The 27,643-nt window shown below is 38.6% G+C and overlaps 1 protein-coding gene across 5 annotated transcripts in view; it reads left to right on the forward strand.

The window, feature by feature from the left end:
• Positions 1 to 25,671, forward strand: part of n4bp2 (NEDD4 binding protein 2) — a 95,729-nt gene extending 70,058 nt beyond the window's left edge. Inside the window, exons 12-17 of one of the 5 annotated variants that reach the window (XR_006311992.2) lie at positions 7,784 to 7,910; positions 8,898 to 9,086; positions 17,864 to 18,032; positions 18,985 to 19,075; positions 19,458 to 19,581; positions 21,198 to 25,671. Coding sequence is in view for 3 of the 5 variants with exons in the window: in XM_043692675.2 (XP_043548610.2) it covers positions 7,784 to 7,910; positions 8,898 to 9,086; positions 17,864 to 18,032; positions 19,458 to 19,581; positions 21,198 to 21,243 (655 nt within the window). In the remaining 2 variants the exon portion in view is untranslated. Of the gene's footprint in view, positions 1 to 7,783; positions 7,911 to 8,897; positions 9,087 to 17,863; positions 18,033 to 18,984; positions 19,152 to 19,457; positions 19,582 to 21,197 lie in introns of those variants that run through there. The other 4 variants (XR_006311993.2, XM_043692675.2, XM_043692687.2 and 1 more) reach the window with 4 other exon arrangements.
• The last annotated feature ends 1,972 nt before the right edge of the window (positions 25,672 to 27,643 follow it).

The following is a 27,643-nucleotide window of genomic DNA, read 5'->3' on the forward strand; positions in this document are numbered from 1 at the left end:
GATCCCTTCCTCTTCATTTACATGCTATATTTTGGTAACATGATCTGCAAATAGGAGGTCTGTTTCCAACTGGACACCAAAACACCCAGTTCAAACATTCTACCCTTCATTGTCCCTATGTTTGACATCCAGTCTCAAATGAGCTACAATTTCCTCCAAATCAATTTTTGGAATTCCACAGCATATATTTGATGATGAACTGGACTTCAGACCTCTTAACATTTCTTTTAAGAAGATAGTCTAAATCCACCATTTATCTCTATCATCTCAATCCATTTTTGTTAGCTATTCATTACTGGAGTGAGGGCTCTGATGGCTTGGCCAACTATTGTTACCCATCCCTAGTTGCCCCAGAGCTGCCTTTTTCAACTGCTGCAGTTTATTTAGTGGAGACTGGGCATTCCAGAATTTCCACTCACCAACACTGAAGGAACACAGATATATTTCCAAGTAGGGATGATGAGTAGCTTGGAGGGGAACTTGTAAGCGATGGTGTTCCTGTGTGCTTACTTTTCTAGATGATAATGGTCATGAGTTTGGAAGGTGCTTTGTAAGGAACTTTGGTGAATTGCTATAGTGCATCTTGTGGATTGCTACTGGAACACTGCTGCCAATGTGTATCATTGGTGCAAGGAAGTAAATGTTTGTGGGCATGCTGCCAACAAGTGGGCTGCTTATCCTGTATGGTGTCAAGCTGCTTGAGAATTATTGAAGCCGCACTCCTCCAGGCAAGTGGGGAGTATTCTATCACATTTGAATTTCCCCTGTAGTTTGTGTAGAGAATATGATAAATGTGAGGTTCTGCGCTTCGATATTATTTAAATAGAGAAAGAGTGCAGAATGTTACATCACAGAGAGATTCGGGCTTACAAGTTTAGCAAGTAAGAGGGAAGGCAAATGGAATTTTGGCCTTTATTTCAAAGGGAATGGAATATTAAAGTAGGGAAATCTTGCTAAAGCTTCGTTCCCCGATCTAAAGAAAGATATGCTGGCATTGGAGGCAGTTGATAGAAGGTTCACTAGGTTGATTTCAGAGGGGTTGTCTTATAAGTCATAGAGTCCTAGAGATATACAGCTCGGAAACAGACCCTTCGGTCCAACTCGTCCATGAGGACCAGATATTCCAACCCAATCCAGTCCCACCTGCCAGCACCTGGCCCAAATCCCTCCAAACCCCTCCTATTCATATGCCCGTCCAGATGCCTTTTAAATGTTGCAATTGTACCAGCCTCCACCACTTCCTCTGGCAGCTCATTCTGTTCACGTACCACCCTCTGCATGGAAAAAGTTGCCCCTTAGGTCTCTTTTATATCTTTCCCCTCTCACCCTAAACCTATGTTCTCTAGTTCTGGACTCCCCCACTTCAGAGAAACGACTTTGTCTATTTAACCTATCCATGCCCCTCATGATTCTATAAACCTCTATAAGGTCACCCCTCAGCCTCCGACACTACAGGGAAAACAGCCCCAGCCTATTCAACCTCTCCCAATAGCTCAAATCTTCCAATGCTGGCAACATCCTTATAAATCTCCTCTGAACCCTTTCAAGTTTCACAACATCTTTCCGATAGGAAGGAGACCAGAATTGCACGAAATATTCCAACAGTGGCCTAACCAATGTCCTGTAAAGCTGCAACATGAGCTCCCAACTCCTGTACTCAGTACTCTGACCAATAAAGGAAAGCATACCAAATGCCTTCTTCACAATCCTATCTACCTCCGACTCCACTTTCAAGGACCTATGAACCTGCACTCCAAGGTCTCTCTGTTCAGCAACACTCACTAGGACCTTTACCATTAAGTGCATAAGTCTTGCTAAGATTTGCTTTCCCAAATTGCAGCACTTCACATTTATCTAAATTAAACTCCATCTGCTACTTCTCAACTCATTGACCCATCTAATCAAGATCCCCTTGTAATCTAAGATAACCTTCTTCACTGTCCATTACACCTCCAATTTTGGTGTCATCTGCAAAGTTACTAACTATACCTCTTATGCCCACATCCAAATCATTTATATCAATGACGAAAAGTGGAGGACCCAGGACCAATCCTTGTGGCACTCCACTGGTCACAGGCCTTCAGTCTGCAAAACAACTCTCCACCACCACCACCCTCTGTCTTCTACCTTTGAGCCAGTTCTGTATCCAAATAGCTAGTTCTCCCTGAATTCCATGAGATCTAACCTTGCTAACCAGTCTCCCATGGGGAACCTTGTCGAATGCCTTACTGAAGTCCATATAGATCATGTCCACCATTCTGCCCTCATCAATCCTCTTTGTCACTTGTTCAGAAAACTCAATCAAGTTTGTGAGACATGATTTCCCACGCACAAAGCCAAGTTGACGATCCCTAATCAGTCCTTGCCTTTCCAAATACATGCACATCCTGTCCCTCAGGATTCCCTCCAGCAACTTGGCCACTACCGACATCAGGCTCACTGGTTTATAGTTCCCTGGCCTGTCCTTACCACCTTTCTTAAACACTGGCACCACGTTAGCCAACCTCCAGTCTTCCGGCACCTCACCTGTGACTATCGATGATACAAATATCTCAGCAAGAGGCCCAGCAATCACTTTCCTACCATCCCACAGAGTTTGAGGGTACACCTGATAAGGTCCTGGGGATTTATCCACTTTTATGCATTTCAAGACATCTAGCACTTCCTCCTTTGTAATATGGACATTTTTCAAGATGTCACCATCTATTTCCCTACATTCTATATCTTCCATGTCCTTTTCCACAGTAAATACTGATGCAAAATACTCATCACACAGCCCCATCTCCTGCGGCTCCACACAAAGGCTGCCTTGCTGATCTTTGAGGGGCCCTATTTTCTCCCTAGTTACCCTTTTATCCTTAATGTATTTGTAAAAACCCTTTGGATTCTTCCTAACTCTAGTTGCCAAAGCTATCTCATGTCCCCTTTTTGCCCTCCTGATTTCTCTCTTAAGTATACCCCGACTGCCTTTATACTCTGAGAAGGATTCATTCGATCTATCCTGTTTTACATATGCTTCAGTCTTTTTCTTAACCAAAACCTCAATTTCTTTCATCATCCAGCATTCCCTATGCCTGCCAGCCTTTCCTTTCACCCTAACAGGAATATACTTTCTCTGGACTCTCGTTATCTCATTTCTGAAGGCTTCCCATTTTTCAGGCATCCCTTTACCTGCGAACATCTGCCCCCAATCAGCTTTTGAAAGTTCTTGCCTAATGCCATCAAAATTGGCCTTTCTCCAATTTAGAACTTCAACTTTTAAATCTGGTCTCTCCTTTTCCATCACTATTTTAAAACTAATATATATCTATGTTTGGAAAGTTAAAACTATTTTAAAACTAATATATATCATGGGCGGCATGGTGGCACAGTGGTTAGCACTGCTGCCTCACAGCGCCAGAGACCCGGGTTCAATTCCCGCCTCAGGCGACTGACTGTGTGGAGTTTGCACGTTCTCCTCGTGTCTGCGTGGGTTTCCGCCGGGTGCTCCGGTTTCCTCCCACAGTCCAAAGATGTGCAGGTCAGGTGAATTGGCCATGCTAAATTGCCCGTAGTGTTAGGTAAGGGGTAAATGTAGGGGAATGGGTGGGTTGCGCTTCGGCGGGGCGGTGTGGACTTGTTGGGCCGAAGGGCCTGTTTCCACACTGTATGTAATCTAATCTAATCTAATAGAATTATGGTCGCTGGCCCCAAACTGCTCCCCCACTGTCACCTCAGTCACCTGCCCTGCCTTATTTCCCAAGAGTAGGTCAAGTTTTGCACCTTCTCTAGTGGTACATCCACATACTGAATCAGAAACAAATTCCTCTCCATCTAAACTCTTAACACTATGGCAGTCTCAATCTATGTTTGGAAAGTTAAAATCCCCTACCATAACCACCCTATTATTCTCACAGATAGCTGATACTGAGATCTCCTTACAAGTTTGTTTCTCAATTTCCTTCTGACTATTAGGGGTTGTATAATACAATCCCAATAAGGTGATCATCCCTTTCCCATTTCTCAGTTCCACCCAAATATTTCCGGGAATATCCTCCCTCAGTACAGCTGTTATGCTATTCTTTATCAAAAGTGCCACTCCCCCTCCTCCCTTGCCTCCCTTTCTATCCTTCCTGTAGCATTTGTATCCTGGAACGTTAAGCTGCCAGTCCTGTCCATCCTTGAGCCATGTTTCTGCAATTGCTATGATATCCCAGTCCCATGTTCCTAACCATGCCCTGAGTTCATCTGCTTTCCCTGTTAGGCCTCTTACATTGAAATAAATACATCTTGTTCTCTGCTTTGTCCCTGACTGTTTGACTCGTCTTTGTTCTCAACTGTACCAGTCTCAGATTGAAATCTTTCCTCACTATCTCCCTGGGACCCACCCTCACACCTTACTAGTTTAAATCCTCCCAAGCAGCTCTAGCAAAGCTCCCTGCCAGTATATTAGTCCCCCTTCAAATTTAGGTGCAATCTGTCCTTCTTGTACAGGTCACTTCTACCCCAAAACAGCTTCCAATGATCCAAAAATGTGAATCCTTCTCCCATACACTAGCTCCTCAGCCATGCATTCATGTACTCTATCCTCCTATTCATGCCCTCACTAGCTCGTAGCACTGGGAGTAATCCAGATATTACTACTCTCAAGGACCTTTTTTTTTAAATTCCTGCCTAACTCTGTAATCTCCCTTCAGAATCTCAACCTTTTCCCTTCCTAGGTCGTTGGTTCCAATGTGAAAAATGACCTCCTGCTGGCCCCTCTCCCCCTTGAGAAAATTCTGCACCCTCTCTGAGAAATCCTTGATCCTGGCACCAGGGAAGCAACACACCATTCTGATTTTTCGCTGCTGGCCACAGAAACATCTGTCTGTACCTTGGACTGGAGAGTCCCCTAACACAATTGATCGCTTGGAACCTGACATACCTCTCATTGCATTAGAGCCAGTCTCAAGACAAGAAACCTGGCTGTCCATGCCAAGTTCCCCTGAGAATCCATCACCCCCTACATTTTCCTAAACAGCATACAGAAGATTAAAGACGCCCTCCAACACATCTCGTCCACCTCCCGCCCCTCCGCCCTCAAACCCCACCCCTCCAACTGTAACAAGGACAGAACCCCCTTGGTGCACACCTTTCACCCTACCAACCTTCGCATAAACCACATCATCCAATGTCATTTCTGCCACCTCCAAATGGACCCCACCACCAGGGATATATTTCCCTCCCCACCAATTTCCACTTTCTGCAAAGACCGTTCCCTCCGTGACTACCTGGTCAGGTCCACGCCCCCCAACAACCCACCCTCCCTTCCGTGCACCCTCCCCTGCCACCGCAGGAATTGCAAAACCTGCGCCCACACCTCCCCCCTCACCACCATCCAAGGCCCCAAAGGAGCCTTCCACATCCATCAAAGTTTCACCTGCACATCCACTAATGTCATTTATTGTATCCGTTGCTCCAGATGCGGTCTCCTCTACATTGGGGAAACTAGACGCCTCGCAGAGTGCTTCAGGGAACATCTCCGGGATACCCACACCAATCAACCTCACCGCCCTGTGGCCCAACATGTCAACTCCCCCTCCCACTCTGCCAAGGACATGCAGGTCCTGGGCCTCCTCCACTGCCGCTCCCTCACCACCTAATGCCTAGAGGAGGAATGCCTCATCTTCCGCCTCGGAACACTTCAACCCCAGGGCATCAATGTGGACTTCACCAGTTTCCTCATTTCCCCTTTCCCCACCTCACCCCAGCTCCAACCTTCCAGCTCAGCACTGTCCTCGTGATCTGTCCTACCTGCCTATCTTCCTTTCCACCTATCCAATCCAATGCAAAGGCATTAACTGCTAACTCTCAGTTAGCAATGTGGATTTCTTTCTCACTCTCTCCCCCTCTCGCTCTCTCTCTCGTGCGCGCTCACTTGCTCTCTCTCCATCTCTCTTTCCTGCAATGGCCTCACCATGTACTTCCTTTGTCTGTTCTTCTCCCTTTTAAAAGTGCTGTTGTTTTGACTTTTTTTTCTCTAAAATTCAAAAACAATGCAACAGCATATAAAACAGTAATTGCTGCTCCTGGAATTCGAGGAAATCACCTCCAACACCTAAAATACCTCAAAAAAGGAGCAGCTGTTACAGCCAGAACTTTTTCCCATCCTCCATCTTGGATTACCCAGAATCCCAGAGTACAGGTTGAGTATGTTTCCCCTGTACTCTTTGGAGTTTAGAAGAATGAGTGGTGACCTTATTGAAACATTAAGATTCTTAGGAAACTTGACATGGTAGAAACAGAAGTTGTTTCCCCTTGTGGGAGAGTTTACAACCAGAGGGCATAATCTGAGGGTAAGGGATCCAATGTAAAACAAGCATAATGAGGAATTTGTTCTTGGAGGATATTAATCAATGAAATTCTTTACTATCAAGGGCTGTTGAGGTTGGGTCCTTAAGTATTTTCAAGTCTGAGGTAGACATTTTTAATTAGTAAGGAAATTGAGGATTAGGAGTAAAGATGGGAAAGTGGAGTTAAGGATTGTCTGATTAACCATGATCTCACTAAATGGTGGAACATTCCCGTTGGACTGAATGGTTCAACTTCTGTTTCTACGCGTTATGATCTAATGGACAGGTTAGGAGGAGTCCGGCTGTAATGTACTCACTGCAAGATTCCTAGCCTCTGACCAGCTCTTGTAGCCACTGAATTTATATGGTTCAGTTTCTGGTCAGTGGTAACTCTGAGGATGTTGCTAATTGTCAAACCAAATCTGGATATTGTCCAAATCTTGCTGCTACTGGACATGGACTACTTCTGTATCTGTGGAGTGACAAATGGTGCTCAATACTGTGAAATCTTCAGTGAACATCCCCAATTTTGACCCAAGATGGAGGGAGCATCATTAATCAAGCAGCTGAAGATGATTGATCTTTAGGATACGACCCTGAGGAACTCCTGCAGAGATTCCCTGGAAATGAGATGGCAGACCTTCAACAACCACAATTGATTTTGTTTCAGCTAGGTATAACTCCAACCAGTTAGAGTTTCTCCTTTGATTCCCATTAATACTGGTTTTGCAAGAGCCCTTTGGTGCCACACTCAGTTGAGCGTGTCCATGATTTCAAGAGCAGTCATTTTTTCCTCACCTCTGGTATCTGCTATTCTGTCCGTGTTTTAACCAAGGCAATAATGAGGTAAGGAGGTGAATGGCTCTAACAGAATCCAAACTGAGTATCGTTAAGCAGATTATTGCTAGGTGAGTGCTGCCTGGTAGCACCTTTAATGATCCTGCCTATCATTTTACTGTGAGTGAAAGTAGGCTGATGGATGGTTTTTGGCCTTTTTGAATTTGCCTTATGTATTTGTGCAAAAACAGAGCTGGGCAATTTTTCACATGGTTGGGTAGATGCCAGTCTGCACTTGTACAGTAACAGAAATGTGGAAATTCTAGGATACAATTCTTTAGTATTATTGCTGGAATGTTATCTGGGCCTATAGCTTTGCAGTATCCAGTGCCTTCAGTTTGTTAATGTCATGTGGAATGGATCTGCTGCATTAATTTTCACCTACACTTTTTAAAAAAATATTTGAATGCGCTCCTCACTGGCATCCCATCCATTCAACTTTCTAAACTTGAGCATGTATCCTCTCCAGCACTATTATCTTACTCATGCATCTCACGTCTTAGATGATCTTGTACCATTTTCAGGTTTGATGACACATCCGTGAAGAACCTCGAAAGGTTCTGCATTAAAGATGCAGAATAAATGATAATTGTTTTTTCTACAATTCTCATACAGTTTTATTTTCACTTTAGCTATTCCTTTGAGCAGACAGAACAGTTTTTGAAGTCAGTATTTGATTGCAATCCAGAGTCAACAAAATCCATTGCTGTTTTTGAAAGCGTCCATCAAAATGAACCAGCTGTGGGTCGAAACAAGAAGGTAAACCATGTACTGAAACTTCCTTAAAACACTTAAAGGCTACAGAGGATACAATTATTGAAAATTATTCACCCTTTTGTTTCAACAAAAATAATATTCAGAATATTGTATCTGTAAAGCAGTAGGCATTATTGCATTGTTCCTCACTGTGTGTCTGTGAGAGGGAAGTACAATGAATTTCTGATCAAAATGAAACAGTATTCAATCTTGATGTTTAATTCCAATATTTAGGTTTCATGCTTAAGTAAATTCTTTTTTTCTTCTTGTTCCTTCTTTACCAGTGTTTTCATAATATTTGCTTTGTGGCCTTTATTAGATACAGTTATTCCCCCATATCTGCAAGAGTTCCATTCCTGAGAATTCCCGTGAATTATGAAATTCAGTAGTGCAGAGCTTGTTTTAAAATGGATTAAAAATCACGGATACTGTGATTTCACAGATACAGAGGATTTACTGTACCAAGTGTTGTTTAACAGTGCAACTTATTTTAAATTGGGACAGATATAAGATGTGCAGAGCTTTTTCAGTTACAGAGGGTTACATGTATATTCTCTGACCGTTAAAATTGGATCCTGTAAAATTGACACAAAAACAAGAGCTTTTGCGATCTGGATTGGATTCAGATAATTAAGCATTTTTCGAAATCATTTTAGGGGTAGATATTGGAAATGCATTCTTTTATACTTTAGCTGTGAGTGTTTTTTTTTAAAGAGTCATGTTACAACAGATGCTTGTGGTTTGAGTTATTTACCAGTCAGTAGAGACTGGTGATGAGAACAATTCAACAAGCTGCTGGAGGAATAATCTATAAACATCTGCACATTTCAATTTACAATACTCAGTATCTTGGCTGTGTGGATGTCTTACATTCTGTCGAAATTTTGCTAAGAATGTTCAGCAGGATTGCTTTCCAGTTAGAGAAATTGATGTTGCTTTCACATTTATCACTATTAATATAAATTTGTATGCCATTTATTTCTGTTTCAGGACATGGTGAACAAGGATTTTAAGGAATTGGACAATGAGCGTACATTCCAGGATGCGGAATTCCCAAATTATGAAGACTTTCGAGCTGAAGCAGTTTTGCATCGTCGCAAGCAGCAGGAATGCTTCAGTAAGGCAGCAGAAGCTTATCGAAGGGGTATGAAGCCAGTAGCCACATTTTATGCACAGCAGGTAAGGGCGCTAAAATGCAGCAGTGATCAAGTTGCTGAGTAAATAGCTGATTCTGACATTTTCTCATTTGTGCAACTACAAATCAAACAGACAATAACACCTACATCTTTGCAAGTGAACGGATTCAGCAGACACAAATGCCATCTTATTGGAGACGTGTTGGGTGAATAAAAACCTCAATGACAGACATCTTTGGAGGGAAAATGGAAAGCCACAAGAAATTTGTCTTTCTGTGGTAATGCATAAAAAAGCACAGGTGTTGCATTATATTGTTTTGAATGTAATCCTCCAAGTTTTCTTATTTATACTGTTTTACAAATTATATATCAATAAGAAAACTGATACACATTCATTGTGGCTATGCCATCTGCTAAATTTGTATTCTTCCCTTGTTGCACTGTGTGAGATTTGAAAAATGCATCATTGTTGCAAAGAACCTTTTATTCACTCTCAGGATGAGGGCATCGCTGGCTAGGTCAGTATTTATTGTCCATCCGCAGCGCTGGCTGAACAATATCAAACTGTGAAATTAATGTGCCAGATACTACTTTTGATATCGCTGATAAATTGCATTTGTTGAATATATGATTGACATGATCTTCTTCACCCCTGGCATTACTGATTGTTATTATGGCACACTAAATATACATACATTTGATTTGTATATAATTTTATTCATGATACTCTGTTAGATTCATTCTCTAGAAAATAATTGAAGTATTGTAGTCAAAGCATTTTAAAATCTCAGTCTAATTTAAGTTGTTAGGTTACACGTTCAGATGCCTTTTAAATGTATGTGAATAGGAAGGGTTTAGAGGGATATAGACCAAGTGCTGGCAAATGGGACTAGATTAGGTTAGGATATCTGGACGGCATGGACGAGTTGGACCAACGAATCTGTTTCCATGCTGTATATCTCTATGACTCTATCAAGTTTTCTGTAAGAAACGGTAGAAAGTTTGGGCATGAAGAAGACTTTTATTTTTCTTTTCCAATTCTGGAGAAGAAAAATATGTTGTATGGGTTTTCGTATTCTTTGATTAATCAAATAGCTTACCTGTGCTGACTTGTGGCTTTCATAGGTGAACTAAATATAGTTCTGATTTGATGTCTACACCTAAGTAAATTACAGTAAGTATTCATCTGAAGCAGTTAGGTTACAAAGCCACATTATAAATATGCAAGACTAATTATGCCATCTTCATTCAGCTAAAATGAGCTTAAAATTCCTGGCTAAATCTAATTATGAGTTCCAGGACTTTTGCAGCCAGTACTCTTAGTAAATCCATTCCATGTATTGAAAGGAAGAAGAAAATACTACTTTAATATCACTATTCGTCACCTCAGGTTATCTCAAACACTTTACAAACAGTAACATACATCTGCATTATTAATACTAGTAACATGTAGAAATCCATATGAGATTCTCTGAAACATCACTGATAAATAGTCAGTTTTCTTTTGGTTTTGTTGGTTGAGGGATCAGATGGCCTTTGCATCAAAAGAATTTGCCAAGCTTTTGAAACTTGCACCGGGAACTTTAACATCTGTCTGTGAAGAAAGATGATACGTTCACAACCTAATTTACTTCCTTCTTACTGAAGTTCAACTATAACAATTCCTCACTTGTAGTAATTTGTAGTTTTAGTTGTAGTTTTGTTCCAAAAACCATAATTTTAAGTGAATCATAGGATGGAATTTTCCCACGCCTCGAATAGCATGGGCAATGGTGAGAAAGTTGGAAAAATATGACAAGAAAAAAAATCAGATTGCTAACTTCAAGAAAAAGACTTGTGGTTCTTCCCTTATTGTTTATATATTGAGTTCTGAACCTTACTAACAAGTGGTGTATACCTTATTTTTATGCATTTGCTTCCCACTTGTAACTTGCCTTATGCCTAAACAGCTTCTGATTCTTCTTCTCCCCCTCTCTCCCTTCCCATTGACAAATGAGTTTGGCATCAATTTACCACATGAAGGTCAGGGTGATTATCTGGCACTACAGCCTGTGCTTACTTCACTGGACCTTCTTCTATATGCACCGCACTTTTCCTGCATGTTTCATAGACACTCCCGTCTTTCACTCTTTGAACGCAATTCAGCATTGCCAAACCACCATCTTTATTATGTCTGCTTTCAGAACTACCTGCACACTAATCTAAACTTTCACTTTAGGATTTCACTTCAGAGCTTGCGAACGCTTATGACTTACATACTTCTACACATGCATGCATGGATACACACAAATGATGCTTCCAACTGTTCTTAGCTGCTTTCTTTATGGTGATTTTTAGGCTCACAACTTTTGGGCTTGCATTGTTTTTTAGCACGTGTTCTTCAGCCATATCTTACAGGCTACCAGCTCTGTGCAGTCTGAGGAGTTTCTTCCTTGAACAGTTGCAATAATAGATATAGAATCCCTACAGTACGGAAGCAGGCCACTCGGCTCATTGAGTCCATACCCACCCTCCAAAGAGCATCCCAAGCAGACACATCCCCTATCCTATCCTATCTCAATTTATCATGTACAAACTCCACACAGTTGTCCAAGGGTTGAATCGAACCCAGGTCCCTGGTGCTGTGAGGCAGCAGTGCTAACCACTGAGCCACCATGCTGCTCTATATGAGGATGAGTGTGCTTCTGAATGTAATCTAGGTAAGGAATTCAGTCACAGCTGCTGGAGAGTGCAGCTTCAACGCCTAACTGATGCATCCTGTGAAAGTTGAGTGGTTTCCTCTTCACAGTTGGAAGCTGATCTGAGTAGGTGATGCTGGTCGTCTTGTCGTTACTGTTCCCTGGGTCCCACTAGTATGCGTAAGAGAAGAGAGGAAATTAATTGTGAAAAGGTGTTAAAATTCTATTTAGAATAAAAGTGAGTTGCATCAGTGCACTTGTGTTCTGGGGAAGGCTGCACAGCACAATGAAGCCTACTTGGATGGTTGCCTCTAGAGGCTTCAGCATCCTCACAAGAACAGTCGCCTTTTTCTCTGGTCAGTTCCTGCATTTTTCCCTCATACAGGGTACAAAGCCTCATGTCCATCACTTTGTTGCCAGTCATAGCCCCCTCAGCCTGACTGTGAGAGACTGTTTCCACAGTGATTAAAGAGAGGGATTGAGTACAATGGAAGTGGATGGGAGAGAATTTAAAAGTGATAGAAGATCAAGAGAGTTGGTGAGGTCTCCCCAAGGAATGAGTAGGAAGCAAGAGAACATGGACATGTTTTTACAGGAGTAGAAGTGACAGTTTATGGGTCATGCTGAGAAATGTGTAGAGTGACAGAGTGAGCAGTAGAGGCAGAGAGAAGATGGTGGCACTTAGTGGAATGCAGGAGCTCACTAACTAACTTTTGAGCATGCTGAGCATTTCTTTTAAAACAGGTGCTGGGCATTTCTTATAACATGGGACACTGTATTGACCTGGGCTGCTATCTTGGTTCAGGCTATCTGCTTCTGGTGACAGGGTTTCCTTTCTCAGTCTGGAGGAAACAGCATAGGCCTTTTTCTCAACCACCATGATGATTAGCACCTCCAGGCCTCTGTTTTCAAAACAGAGGGTCCTGCGTGCCCTGCACCATTTGCTGAGTTTCAGTGGTATAGAGCCATAGTGTAAGGGCTAGTTTCTGGCTTGCAGCTTGGAAAGTGGTATGGAGTTGGAACTTAAGCTCCAGAGGAACTGTTCATTCCACACAATTGCATGAGAAGGTGCCACAGAGGTCAATTGTATAATGAATGAGCAGAAGAACAGACCATTACATGGAAAAAGCTGAAATAGACCACCAGGGTTAAGTGTGTGGTGCTGGAAAAGCACAGTAGGTCAGGCAGCATCCAAGGAGCAAGAGAATCGACATTTTGGGCATAAGCCCTTCATCAGGACAACCAGCCACAAATTTCCCTAATAAAAATACTTTGTTAAAAATAGGAACTTTTAGCACACAATTTCCTTTGGGAATTGAGGTAAAACAAGAGTTACTTTGGTACCTTTGAACATTTCTTATCTGGAAAACAATAATATAAAAGTTGGAACACGATGTGGTGCATGTGCACCACTCTGTATTTCTAGTTGAAATAATGCACAAATAGTCATCAAATATAAATTAAATAGTTTAAATCCAAATCCAATAATACTCAACAAAAGAACTGCAGATACTGGAAATGTGCAGCAAAAACAGAAGTTGCTGGAATAACTCAGCAGATCTGTCAGCATCTGTGGATTGAAATCAGTCAATATTTTGGGCCTGAAACTGTTCTGAAAGAATCACTGGAGCTGAAACATTGACTATGTTTTTTCTTCATTCACGGTGTCAGACCTGCTGAGTTACTCCAGCAATTTCTGTTTTTGTTTCGGATAACACTCATAGAGTCATAGAAATGTTCAGTACGGAAACAGATCCTTCAATTCAACTCGTCCATGCCAAACAGATATCCTAAATAAGTCTAGTCCCATTTATTGCAACTTGGCACACATCCTGCTAAACCCTTCCTAATCCTAATGTTGTGATTGTATCAGTCTCCATCATTTTCTCTGGCAGCTCATTCCATACACGTACCACCCTCTGCATGAAAAGTTTGCCCCTTAAGTTCCTTTTTAATTTTCCCCCCCCTCACCTGAAACCTGTGTCTTCTAGTTTTGGACTCTCCCACCCTGGGAAAAAGACCTTGTCTATTTACCCTATTCATGTCCGTCATGATGTTATAAACCTCTTTACGGTCATCCATCAGCCTCCAATGCTCCAGAGAAAATCGCCCCAGCCAATTCAGCCTCTCCATATAGCTCAAACCTACCAACCCTAGCAACATCCTTGTAAACCTTTTCTGAACCCTTTCAGGGAGACCAGAATTGCATTCAGTATTCAGTAGTCCTCTACAGCTGCAACATTACCTCCGAACTTCTATACTCAATGCACGAATCAATAAAGACAAGTATACCAAACACCTTTGTCACTATCCTCTCCATCTTCAAGGAACTATAAACCTGCACTCCAAGATCTCTTTGTTCAGCAACACTCCCTAGGACCTTACCTTTAAGTGTATAAGTCCTGCCCTGATTTGCCTTTCCAAAATGCAGCACCTCATATTTATTAAATTAAAGTCCGTCTGCTACTCCTCAGCCCATTGGCCCATCCTGTTGTTCGCTGAGGTAACCAGCTTCACTGTCCACTAACCTTCAATTTTGGTGTCATCTGCAAATTTACCTATGTTCAAATCATTTATATAAATGATGAAAAGCAGTGGACCCAGCACCGATCTTTGTGCCACACCGCTGGTCACAGGCCTCCAGTCTGAAAAGCAACCCTCCACTACCACCTCTTTCTTCTACCATTGAGCCAGTTCTGTACCCAAAAGGCTAGTTCTCACTGTATTCTACTCAGTAGTCTCTTTCTTAACCAGTCCCTCTAGTTTGGCAATGCCTTGCTTCAGCTCCAGTTAATTGGTTCTGAGATGGCTGATACCTCAATGTGCAATCTGCAAACTTTGCCACTTATGTGTTAGGTGCTGTTTGGAGGGTCAGTGAGCTGAGTTGGGAGATTTATGCACATGCTCCTCTGCTTTAATTTCACTTCTGCATTTTCCTGGTGAATTCTGTGTTTGTTATCTACCTGAATGGCATTCTCATATTTTCGGCAATCACCATAAGTTGGTTAACCTCTTCTTTAAGAATTTCACTGAAGTTTTGCATTGAAACTGGCTTTGAGTGATTACTGCCTTGATGCAAGGCACTCTCACTGGCTTTAAAATGGCCTGACCCCCCTCACCCATTGAAGAAATGAATGAGAGCAGACTTGGAGTTCCCAAATTAATTAGGAAATTAGTCGGCCTCCTGAAGGCTCAGTACTGTGCACCTTGAATTTTTCATGCAAACAAGTTCTGGCACAAGGAAAGCAATTTTACAATGTACATTACAGTAACAAGTGTCTCTCTCAAACAGACTTTAAAATGGCTCTGTCTCACCTAATATAAAGCTGGGACTCCAAAATTCAAATAAGTTTGGACAGTGCAGAAATTAGGCTTTTCTACCATAAAATGTACACTCCTGGTTGCTGTTGTTTCCCTGCAAAAAGTGACCTGTCGATTTGAATATTCTTGAAGACGTTTGCTTCAGAATTTTTTGAAAAAGATTCATAGTTCCTTCATGCAAATGAATGTCCATGGTGGCACTCAATTCATTATGACAGCCCTTAAGTCACTGAAGCCCCATCATATCACAGCAATAATGCACGACAATACTAAATTGAAATTTAACATAACAATTGGAAATATCATTCAAGACAAAATGATAAGAAAGAGATGATCACCTTATTAAGATTGTATTGTAGACCCCCCTAATAGTCAGAGGGAAATTGAGAAACAAATTTGTAAGGAGATCTCCGTTATCTGTAAGAATAATAGGGTGGTTATGGTAGGGGATTTTAACTTTCCAAACATAGACTGAGACTGTTAAGGGTTTAGACGAAGAGGAATTTGTTAAGTGTGTGTACAAGAAAATTTTCTAATTCAGTATATGGATGTACCTACTAGAGAAGGTGCAAAACTTGACCTACTCTTGGGAAATAAGGCAGGGCAGGTGACTGAGATGCCAGTGGAGGAGCAGTTTGGGGCCAATGACCATAATTCTATTAGTTTTAAAATAGTGATAGAAAAGGAGAGACCAGATCTAAAAGTTCTAAATTGGAGAAAGGCCAATTATGACGGTATTAGGCAAGAACTTTTAAAAGTTGGCTGGAGGCAGATGTTCGCAGGTAAAGGTAAAGGAAAATGGAAAGCCTTCAGAAATAAGATAACGAGAGTCCAGAGAAAGTATATTCCTGCTAGGGTGAAAGGAAAGTTTGGTAGGAATAGGGAATGCTGGATGACTAAAGAAATTGAGGGTTTGTTTTTAAAAAAAAGCATATGTCAGGTACAGACAGGACAGATCGAGTGAATTACGAGTTTTGAGAAGATTTGTGCCTCAGATTGAGGTTCTGGATATACGTTTGCTCGCAGAGCTGGAAGGTTCATTTTCAGACGTTTTGTCACTATACTAGGTAACCTCTTCAGTGACCTCCGGACGAAGCATTGCTGATGATTCCTGCTTTCTGTTATATGTTTAGGTTTCTTTGGATTGGTGATGTCATTTCCTATCATGATGTAATTTCCTGTTCTCTTTCTCAAGGGGTGGTAAATCAGGTCTAAGTCAATGTGTTTGTTGATAGAGTTCCGGTTGGAATGCCATGCTTCTAGGAATTCTTGTGCATGTCTCTGTTTGGCTAGTCCTAGGATGCATGTGTTGTCCCAGTCGAGTGCTGTCCTTCCTCATCTGTATGTAAGGATACTAATGAGAGAGGGTCATGTCGTTTTGTGGCTAGTTGATGTTCATATATCCTGGTGGCTAGTTTTCTACCTGTTTATCCAATCTAGTATTTGTTACAGTCCTTGTACGGTGTTTTGCATGATTTTCCAGCACCAGCCTTTTTGATGAAGGCAGATTCAGGCCCTGGAAGAGCTGCCTGTTTCCTTTAGATAGGCTGTCAAACAAAGTCATTAAGAGCTTATGTAACAGTAGTTAAAGGAGGCTAACTGGGATTTTCCAGCTGGCTTCTGGTATCCTGACATGACGGGATGGGGGAGGATTTAGTTTAATGCCTGGAGCATGCAGTCAATTCTAGGCTGGGATATCAACACTCCAACTAGGCTTAGTCGAGTTCCCTGCTTGTGTGTAAATATAGCCAAAGGTCACTCTGTAAAGAAATTTCTCCTCTAAAGCAACAGCACTAGTATGGCTGCTTTCTCTGGTTTCAATTTGAATTTTTCAAAAGATTGATGAGGTGGTACTTTCATATTGAAACGTTGTCAACTACTTCTCCTTTTTACTACAGCTTGCTGCAATTGGAATGTCTCTGATAGACTCTGTAGCTTGGTGAGGCAATGGCCTGGTGGTATTTATCACTGGACTGTTAATTCTGGGGAGCTGGGTTCAAATACCATCATAGCAGATGATGGAATTTGAATTCAATGAAAATCTGGAATAAGAATCTAATGATGGCTATGAATCCATTTGTCAATTGTCGGGGAAAAATCCCATCTGATTCACTCATGTTTTCTTGGAAAAGAAACAGCCATCCTTACCTGATCTGGCCTACATTTGACTCTAGACCCACAGCACATGGTTGACTTTTAATTGCCTCAGGGCAACTCTCATCCCGTGAATGAATTTTTAAAAAACACCACTTGCCACTCTTAACTGTATAAGGAATCTGTGTCTGTATTAATTGAGGGGTGTCCCATTTAAAATCCTGGGTCAATGGCTTTTTTTTCCCCTTTAGGAATGAGTTTAGAATTTGGTCTTGCACTGGCCATTATTGGGAAGAAAAATGTAAGGGATAATGTTTTTTTGATAATTTTACTGATTACAAAAAGAAATCATTTGAACTTTCAGAAAATCTGATAAACTGAAATGATTGGAAACACAATCCTACATTATTGGTATGGGCACGTTTGGAATCAGAAACGGTCCAAGTAGATGCTTCCTGTCCCTGAAGTGAAACTTCAGTTCAGTGTGCTTTGAATACAAATTATTATGATGTGCAAGTTGCTCATAACCAGAATAAGGTTCGTACTGGTGTACATAGCACGTCCAAATAGTTCAGAGCAGTGAGAATGTCTTGAAAACCATACTACATTTACTAGAATTGCATTAACCTTTTGATGCTAAAAGCACTATTTTACTTGGCTAGAAATTTGTTAGTTTAACTCTTGCAATGTAATACTTTGTGCTTTAATGCAACCACTATTTTTAAAGGGTCATCTTCATGGCGAAAAGATGAAACAAGCCAACCACAGAGCTGCTGTAAAAATTTTGAAGCAAGTGAATGTGTCTTTACTTCCTCAAAATGTTTTAGATCTGCATGGCCTTCATGTAGAAGAAGCCCAGTACCACCTGGAAAAAGTGCTATTTGAGAAGATCGATGGTAAGTCACTCATATAATGTATATAATCAAATAAATTAAAGGAATCAACCCCTGGAAAGACAAAGAAAGTTGCCTTGCTTACTATGTGTCTATGATATGGCACATGTCTAATTCAAATGTTGGCAAGATGTTATAACATGGGCTGTTGCTCATCTAATCCTGGCCTCTTGTGTGTCCTCTATTTTAATTGCTCCAATTAGGAATCAAAGGTTATTTGGGTATTTAAAGGTTGTAACGTTAAACTAAAAATCAGCTGCAGTCATAAGACCAAAAGGATTTGGAGCAGAAGTTAGGCATTCGGCCCATTGACTCTGCTCTACTAATCAATGAAATCGTAGCTAATCTGATAATGCTCACTTCCAATTTCCTGCCTTTTCCTTTAAGCTCTTGATTCTTTGTTGATTAATAATCTGTGCATCTCAATCTTGATTATACTTAATGGCGCAGCCTCTCTACAGTTAAAAAAAATTCTTGAGTGATGAAGCATGCTTGAAGAACCATTTAACCAACTCATGCACTGATTTATTAAGTTCAAATACTTGTGGAAGTATACTTAATGTAAGAAACAGAATTCAAAATAATACAAAAGGTTACAAAAATAAAAGGCAACTCACAATTTACAATGACTACAATGTCCAACAATGGCTGTAGAAATATAGAGTTTTGATAGGTATTCGGCTTTTATGATGATAGAATGGATTTTTAAAATCAGTTGTGTACACGATAAAGAATGGTGATGCAGTTACTAATACATAAAAGAATAAAGCCTGCATTTATATAGCATTAAAGTTCCAAAGCATTTCACAGCCAGTGAGGTTTTTTTGAATTCTAGTTGCTAGTGTAATGTACGGAAATGCTGCTAATTGTGCATATCAAATCTCTCATACAGGCAAAAAAATTGGTCAGGTAATTTATTTTAGTGGCATTATTTGAGGATTTTATTTGTTCATAGGATATGCAACATTAACTCAAGATACCGGATGTGACTTTAGTTTACTATCTCCTGCAACAGATGGCATCTCTAACAAAACAGCACTTCCTCAGTACTGCACTTAAGTATTGATCTATGTCATGTGTTCACAACTCTGGAATAAGGCTTCAACCCTTTCTGACTTAAAAGTGAGAGTGCTAATATTGAATTAAGGTTGACATAGAAATTTGAGATGGTAAAATTTTAGCATTATCATGACTGCTGATTAGATTAAGTTGAATATCTTCGTGTTTATCTTATTGCTGTTTTTGGAAATAACTTAAATCAAATGAGTTGATTAATAGGATTTTAGCTGAACCCATCTGTCTGAGAGCCGAGCTTGTGTAACACTTAACAAGAACGGACAATTAGAATGCTTGAAGGCCATTGTTTATGCATTTCTTAATTCTTAAAGTGACAAGACCTGCTTCAACTTTTACAATTGTTTATTTCAGAATACCAACAAAAAGGTGGTAAATCTTACCTGACTGTCATAACCGGAAGGGGAAGCCATAGCCAAGGAGGAGTAGCACGTATTAAACCAGCTGTTATTGACTACCTCAAAACCCACAACTTCAGGTATGTTTAGGCTATATAGCTTCTTAGAGAATGAAAGTTAAAACAGATAAGAATAATGTTTTAGTTGATCTACTCACTGTCAACTGTTTTAAATTTCATATTTTCTATTTTCTGCCAAAACAATAAGAATAAAAAAAGTCCTTTTATGAAGCAGCAACTTATTGTTTCTGTTCTTCAATGTGCCAACACCACTTTTCATAAATCTATTCGGATTAGACTCCTATTTATGAAAAAAGGGTACACAGGAACAATCATGCTGATTTTTAATAAATTATATTTAATATTTTCATTTTAAAAATTGTGTGGTCTCAATTTCTCAAAATGCATTGTTGCAAAGCACTGAAGAGAATAATACAATGCTGAATCCGTTCTTTTTGGTTAAGTGAAGCAAAGATTGCAGGTTAACACTCTGATAGTGGAATTACTTTGTCCTTGGAGTGATTATAGAGAAGACATTGTTTTCAGCTTCTCCTCTTCTTCCCAAGTCATTCACAAAAGTTGAACCAAACCGTGCAATAACTTGGTATTTAATACTACTCCACTTCCTATAAATCACAATACAACTTCTTTCAACCATCACAACATTTTTTTCAGTCGCAGCTTCTTTGTCACTGAAATCCTTAACCATGCTTTGTCATCTCCAGTGTTTTTCCCACTGGCTTCTCATGTTCCTTCCTCCAAAAACTTTAACTTTCCAAAATGCAGCAGTCCAATTACTGAACTATTCTAAATCTAATTGCCTGTTACCCTTGAACTTAATAATCTACATTGTTTGTTTACCCTATGCACATGATAGTTTAAGCTTGTTCTCCTCTTTAAATTCCTTCACAGCTATATAACATTCTCCAATCTTGTACCCACATCCCCACAATGAGTGACTTTTGGCTGTTGACCAAATGGTCTTGTTTGTGACTATTCTTGGTGGCAGGGGTAGTGGAATCTATTGAAAACATATTGATGAGAAAATAAACCACTTGAGCTTTCAGCAAAGCTGGTTAAGCGAATATGTTTGGAAATGTAGTCTTGCATTTTTGGATTAATGTCTGTTGTTATGATGCAATTCAAGTGCTTAGTCAAATGCATTAATTTGAATTTGATCTTAATTATTTAAAGTATAGCACTTTCAGCTATTAAATGCAACAATTAATGGATGTACCATTAAAAAAAAGTCTTACATTTAAATAACACCTCTCACAACTTTGGACATTCCAAAGCATCATATAACGAATTAAGTAAGGTTAAAGCATAGAATGTAGGTGAGAATTTGTGTCTAGCAAACTTGCACAAAGACCATTGCAGTAATGATCAGGTTGTCTTTTAAAATGTTGATTAAGGGATAAATATTGGCTGTGTTACTGAGGACAACTCTCAATCAAAATAGCGTCACATGCTTTTACATCCACCTGAGACAGCAGACAAGGCCTTTGTTTTTAACATTTAAAAGATAACTTCTCTGAAAATGCGATATTTCCTTTATACTGCACTGGAGTATCAGCCAAGTTCATTATACTCAAGTCTCTGGGGCGGAATTTAAACTCTGCAATCTTCTGACTCTGAGGAAAAAAATGCTACAAATGGCAACTGAATTGATTCAATCCGTGCTTGTTTTGTTATAGGTTCACCGAGCTACAGCAAGGTGTTGTGAAAATAAAGTTGAATTAAAGAATGATTTGACGAGAAAAATCCTTCCTAATTCTGAAAGTATGCAACTATCTCGTGGTTTTAGTGTTACTGCACCAAAACAAGCATTTAAGCATGTGGTGCTTTTTTTTTTAAGTGGCAACACTCAGGGATTTCCAGCAGCATTGAATACAATGAAACTTTTATTATGATATGCTGAAGTATACCTGTTTGACTTGTACTGGGGTAAGGCATATTTTAACCTGAAATGTTGTTCTGATAAATGTACTCATCATAAGATTGAACCTTTTTAAAATTTGTTTTATATAATTGTCCTAATCCTTTAGTTTCTCTTTGTAGTATTTTGAAATATCAGTACAGGTTAGGAACTGTCCATTCTGAAACATCAAGACCGCCAAAATTTGTTTCATTGATTATTCCACATACATGCTACAGTTGAAAGGACTTCTCCCTGTCCTTCCTTGAATTGCGGAAAGATTATCTTTTGTCGGTATAAAGTAAAATTTGTGGGATTCTAGAACTATTAGTGAGACTGAGTAAAATAAGTTCTTTTTAAGAAATAAAATTGAATTTGTAATTTTGTTGCTCTTTGCACAAAATTTGTGTTTGCAAATGTGACACAAATTTTAACTAATAAAGTTCTTCACTGTACTTAGTATTTATTATTGTTTTAAAGCTGTAAAAATACACGCATTTTTAAGTTTAGTATAATAAAGGTGGGAAAAGGTGTTGAGAATTTGCATTGGGTGTAATGCTGCTATGCTCTGTAATTCTTTTCAGTAAATAAAATACCCTTACTGCTATTTTGTTATAAAAATATGTAAAGTTCCCATGCAGAAAGTATTTTCCAATTGAAAATACTTACGTACATTGGCTTAGTGCTATTTTAATATGAATTACTATTTTAAATTTTCTCGATGGATTTGTACATTTTTTTTAATGGAGATCCATCACTTTTTAAAACACTTTAATCCTGAAAGATTATTTAAAACCTATCTTCAATTTTTTTTAATTCAGCAAGTTTTCGGTAGTCTCCTGCTGTAGCAATGCTATAGACTTGCATTTTGTTGAAATAGAAATGATGTGCGCACTATGGAACATGTAACAAAGACGTCATTGTTAATCTTATAATTCTACAAGCTAGCTAGAAATAATTAATTTTTTTTGCAGTTTTATTAAACTTATAAATACTTTAAAATGGTGCATTTTGTTTAATCCCTGAATTTTCTCTGACATAATTTACAATGATGCAATTGTGTTTAAATATTAGCAGTTCAGGTTGATCTTTTAAATGTGTAAATTATATACCTTCAAACATAGAAGAAAGGTTTTTCCAGGGATTCCCACACTGATGAAGCAACTTTTTTTTGTTAGAATCCTGTGCATTGCTGATAATGAACAGAATATTTTGGAAATAATTTAAATTTTATTCATGAAATTAGCAGTGAGTTTGAGCTTATGTATAAACTTGTTCTTCAGATAAGTAGTTTGCTTTATTGTTCAGCAAATTGGAAGCAGTACACACTTGTCCATTCCTAAATATGTATGTCCAGCTCAGACAATTGAAATTTTAGTATTTTTGTAGCTTACTTCCCAAGATATACATTGCATTTCAGCCTGTACTTGAGTTTTTTGCTCCATATGAATCTTAAAGATTCTCCCTTTTATTCTTCTTTCCCCCATGGATCCATGTGCTGTATGGCTAAGATTGATAACTTTGTAAGGAATCAAGCATAAAGCAATATTTTAGCACTCCATATTAGAGCTAAAATATACTGTATTCTCGGTCATAACTAAACTTGCAAAAGTGTTTTTAGACAAAATGTTATTTGAAGTGTAGTACAAACTGTATGTACACAATAATGACGAAATGCTTAAATAATGTTTTAAATTTCTATCATGTTAACATATGCAGATGTTTAATTGTTGAACAAGACAGTATATCAGAAACGTTCTCTCATCCAGTAATACAGAGGGCCAGGCTAAAATACTAAGTATATGAGTTCAAATCCCACTAATGGAAGCTGGTGGAATTTAAATTCAATTACTAATTTGTTAAAATATTTGAAATATAAAGCTAGTCTCAGTGGTGACCACGAAACCATTGTCGGTTGTTGTAAAATCCCATCTGGTTCACGAATATTCTTTACTTGGTTTGGTCTATATGCAAGTCCAGGCACATAACAATATGATTGATTGTTAGCTGCCCTCTGAAATAGGCTAGCAAGCCATTCAGTTCAAAGATAATTAGGGATGGGGATTAAGTACTGGCCTTGTTGGTGATGTGCATATCTCGTCAAAGAATAATGGAATTTTTTAAAAAGTGGACAGTTTAATGAAAGGAGGTAGTTACTATTTTATCTTCACATGAGTTTAACAGACATAATGATCAACCATATTTACAAGGTTATAAAGGCACTTAGTACTCAGTCAATTTATATTAAATAATTATGTATACCAAAAAGATGGATCGGTGTATGTATTATGTATGTTTCTGACAAAATCAGGTTATCCATTACTAAGGTTTATTTGATGGATTTTAATAAAGCTAGATGCAGATATAAGAATGTGGTTATTATAAAGAGGAATGGCAACAAGATCAGTTCCTCAACTGTTTATTCTTGTTAATCTTTCTGGGTTATTTAGAAAAATGTAAACTAACTTTGCATTTTTCACAGTTTGACATTGAGCACATAAGTTAGGAGAATCCCTTCAGTGTATTTATTGTGAAACACTTGTTTTCCAGTCTTTCCCTGTAGCCCTTTGAAGAGAATGTTTAATTCTGGCAGATTCTTCACTGTGGTTTTTCCTTGTTAATTTTTTTTCCTTTAATTACATGTTGTTCTTCAATAAAATAAATATTTACTAATATAAGCAAAAAATGATGGAAACACTGAAGCAGCATCTGTGGACAGAGTTATGGAGGATCACCATTTATAGCAAGCATTTTCTATGTTTAAGATTTCTTGCATCTGCTTTTTTGTTTGATATTTTTATTTTGTGTGCCTAATATATACTATGTGATGGAATAACACTTTTATATGTCGCAGTACATACATGAAGAATGGTTGCTGATGAATCTCCAGTTAAATATTTTACCTATTCCAAATCATTACGGAAAGTTTTTTTCCTCTCGTCATTTTTTGAAAGATAATTAACCAAAACCATTGGGTTGTTGGACCCAAAATGTTAACTCTGCCTTCTCCGCACAGATGCTGGCAGACCTGTTGAGTTTCTCCAGCAGTTTCTGTTTTTGTGTGTATGTGATTTATCTTTGATCCTTTTGCAATCGATAATTTTTATTCTGATAACAATACTGCTCCAAGCTAAAGTTTTTGTGCACTTTCCATTCAGTTGCAAAAGTTAGTATCAGCTAATTTTCCATGACTTAACCAGAGGAATGTAAAAAGCTGGTATCCCTACATATCAGTAAAGCATAGCCATTGTGCTTAGTAATGGTCTCAAGCAGATAATTGTGGATTTGAGATTAGGAATAAGAATCTTGGATTCATTAAGAGAGCTCCCTTCTCAGTAAGATCAGTTTTAATGTAGAAAAAACATATGCTTTTTCCTCACATTAAAAATATTGAAAGTTATATTTAAGAGCCTATATAATCCTCTAGACTGCTCAAACACTTTTTAAAATGCGACCTTATACTGTGATGGAGTGTTTTGCAAACTAAAACCAGAATGATATGGTCCGGCAAGAACACTCATTAATTTTGCATTAATATGTTCAAGTGGCAGATCAGCGTATACACCCCAGATTCTATTAATTATTGTATTTTTTTTTCTATTTCACTTTATCAAATTTGTTTGAAGACAAAATTGTACTATCAAAAATTGGTTATATAATTGCATCTTAAAAAAATTGTTTTGACTTATTTTTAACATTAATAGTGAACTTAAAGGTTACTGACAGGTTTCAGACATTTGGGGTGTGACAACATAATATGTAAATGCTTTTTACTGAATTTATGGGTTGAGATCAAACCACAATCATGACTAACGTGCAAATTATGCCCATTATTGATCCATGGCCAATCTTGGACAGGGTGCTCTGAAATTAATGTTCAGTATATATTTGGTTATTTTAGACTATGTGAATTTCTTTTACCAAACTACTGATTATTTCTGACAACACAATTTAGTTCATTTGACTTTTATAACTTAGTCTAATTATTTCATTACAAAAATCACATAATATTCTTGCTACATTAATCTTCCACACTAGCCATAAGGACCAAATAATACAGAATTTACACAATGTATTTTTGAACCATGCATTAAAAAAGCTGCTGGTAAAGTTTTAATTTTTTTAATGTTTACCTCATTGTTTGAAGTTTTACAATCTTTTAAATCTATCAAACTAGTTATATTTGATTTTATTTTTTCAGAACAAGATGTATTTTACAAATTTTGAATAAAGATGTTTATATTTCATGTTTATGCTTGTTTATTTGCGAGTCAATTTGTACCCATTCCAACTTTTAAGTTTGAGAACAATCAACAGGTGGAATTTAATTCTGGTGACATGAAGCACTACAAGAACATAAAGTAATTTTCTTTTTCTAAGAATGGTTTTTGACATTTGTTTTAGGGCTGCATCTTAGTTTTTGGGGTACCTTTTGGTTTTCAGGTTTGGTTTTACCTTTTTCATTCTCTTTCATTCTGTTCGGTGATACATTCATGTACCTGCACCGACAAGGTGTATTTGGACAGATTCAGAAGCTGAATTAGTTGAATTTATCAATATCCTCAATTAACAATCTTCCATTTAACTTAAAACCACAACACACAAGGAAATCCCTAAATTATTAGACACCACAGTATTTAAACTGCACAAGTCAGCAACAAAAGTACTTTTTCAAAATATCTGTCACACTTCTACACCCACAAAACCAAGTACATCTTGCACAGACTGATGAGGTCGCAGTTAGTGTGCTTCCATCACATATGCACAAAGCTGGCACTTTTTACAAAGGAAATTAGTAAAATTTTTACTGCATCTCACATTGCAAACTCTGATCTAAATGTAACAGTGGACACTTTATTACAATAATGTCCATTACAGTTTTTCACCATGTTAAAGCTCCTGAACACATGAAGCAAGAGCTTCCTCATTAATAAGAAAGGAATTCCTTTACCTCAAGATTTCAAATTTTTCGAGCTCCTTGTTGGCTGTGTTTATTTATTGATGTTTTCTTTTTCTCCTCCCCCTGCTGCCTCCCTCCTCAACTCCTCTTGTAGCCCCCTTGTTTCTTCACCTCCAGATGGGCTACCTCATACCGTTAAGCTCCTGGGTGAAGTGGCGCTCACTGCTTATTCACTTGTACCCAGGCTTGGCTTCGGCAAGGTTAATTTTTTAAAAGTTCCTTCTCTTGTAGATGGTTCTGCAAGAAGGACAAATGAACTTGTGATTTAAAAGGAGACCATTTAACTAGGCTTTCTTGAATGAGCAAACATGACTTTTTAATTATTAAATGCAAGAAGTAATGTAATGCAGGTTGGAGAAGAGGGTGAAATCAAAAGATTAAAGTTGAAAAGAGATATGCGGATTATTCTCTGGATTGGTGGCAAAAGGCAGATAGTTGAACATTACAGCCTTGGTTACTGGTTGTTTTGACACTGGTAATTGAACAGTAGATTCTGAAATTCTTAGCATGTTGAACAGTTCTGAAGAAGGACCACTGGACCCAAAACATTAACTCTGCTTTCTCTCCGCGGATGCTGCCAGGCATCCTGAGTTTTTCCGGCAATTGCTGATTTCCAGCAGATTTTTTTTCTGTTTGATTATATGACCTTTTTAAAAGAAATATTGCAATTAATATTCAATGTGCATAGGTGATCCAGGGTTATGACATGTGATTATGACACTTGCATGAGTAATGAAATGTGATTTACTCGTAAGGAAGGAAAGAAGAAATAAAACAACAGAGATTCAACATTCATTCCCCTAACCTTGGTCAGTTATATCACTTCAGTTCCATCCAGGTCTCTCTCTCAGTTCTGACATCGAGGTCTACAATCATATTCAATTTCTGGTAACGTGGGTATATTTTTGAGAAGTATTGTTGAAGGAGCGAACCCAATAGAATAATCTGGTGATCTGGGTCTTAAGTTTTTCCACAAAAGTTAATGCATCATGGTCATGATGGTGACTATGGTCAATCTATACCTATTTTGGACCGGTATCTGGAAGTGTTTGAAAGCCAGTAATAATTCATGAGTTTACTTTCCTAATTTGGAGTACCATATCTGATGTTTATTTGTATTTTTTTGAAGAAGTGCTCAATTGGGGTCTTTATTCCAACTCACCTCCCTGAAAGAGGACAGTGACTACCTGATGTCGCTCACAATGGCTTTTCAAAATACTTGGTTAAAGTTTGGAACTGCAGTCGCAGGTTCATTTATTAAAATA

Source organism: Chiloscyllium plagiosum, unplaced genomic scaffold (assembly GCF_037043375.1).
Source record: "Chiloscyllium plagiosum isolate Xiang-an unplaced genomic scaffold, Cpla_swu_hap1 HiC_scaffold_1, whole genome shotgun sequence".
NCBI classification, from domain to species: domain Eukaryota; kingdom Metazoa; phylum Chordata; class Chondrichthyes; order Orectolobiformes; family Hemiscylliidae; genus Chiloscyllium; species Chiloscyllium plagiosum.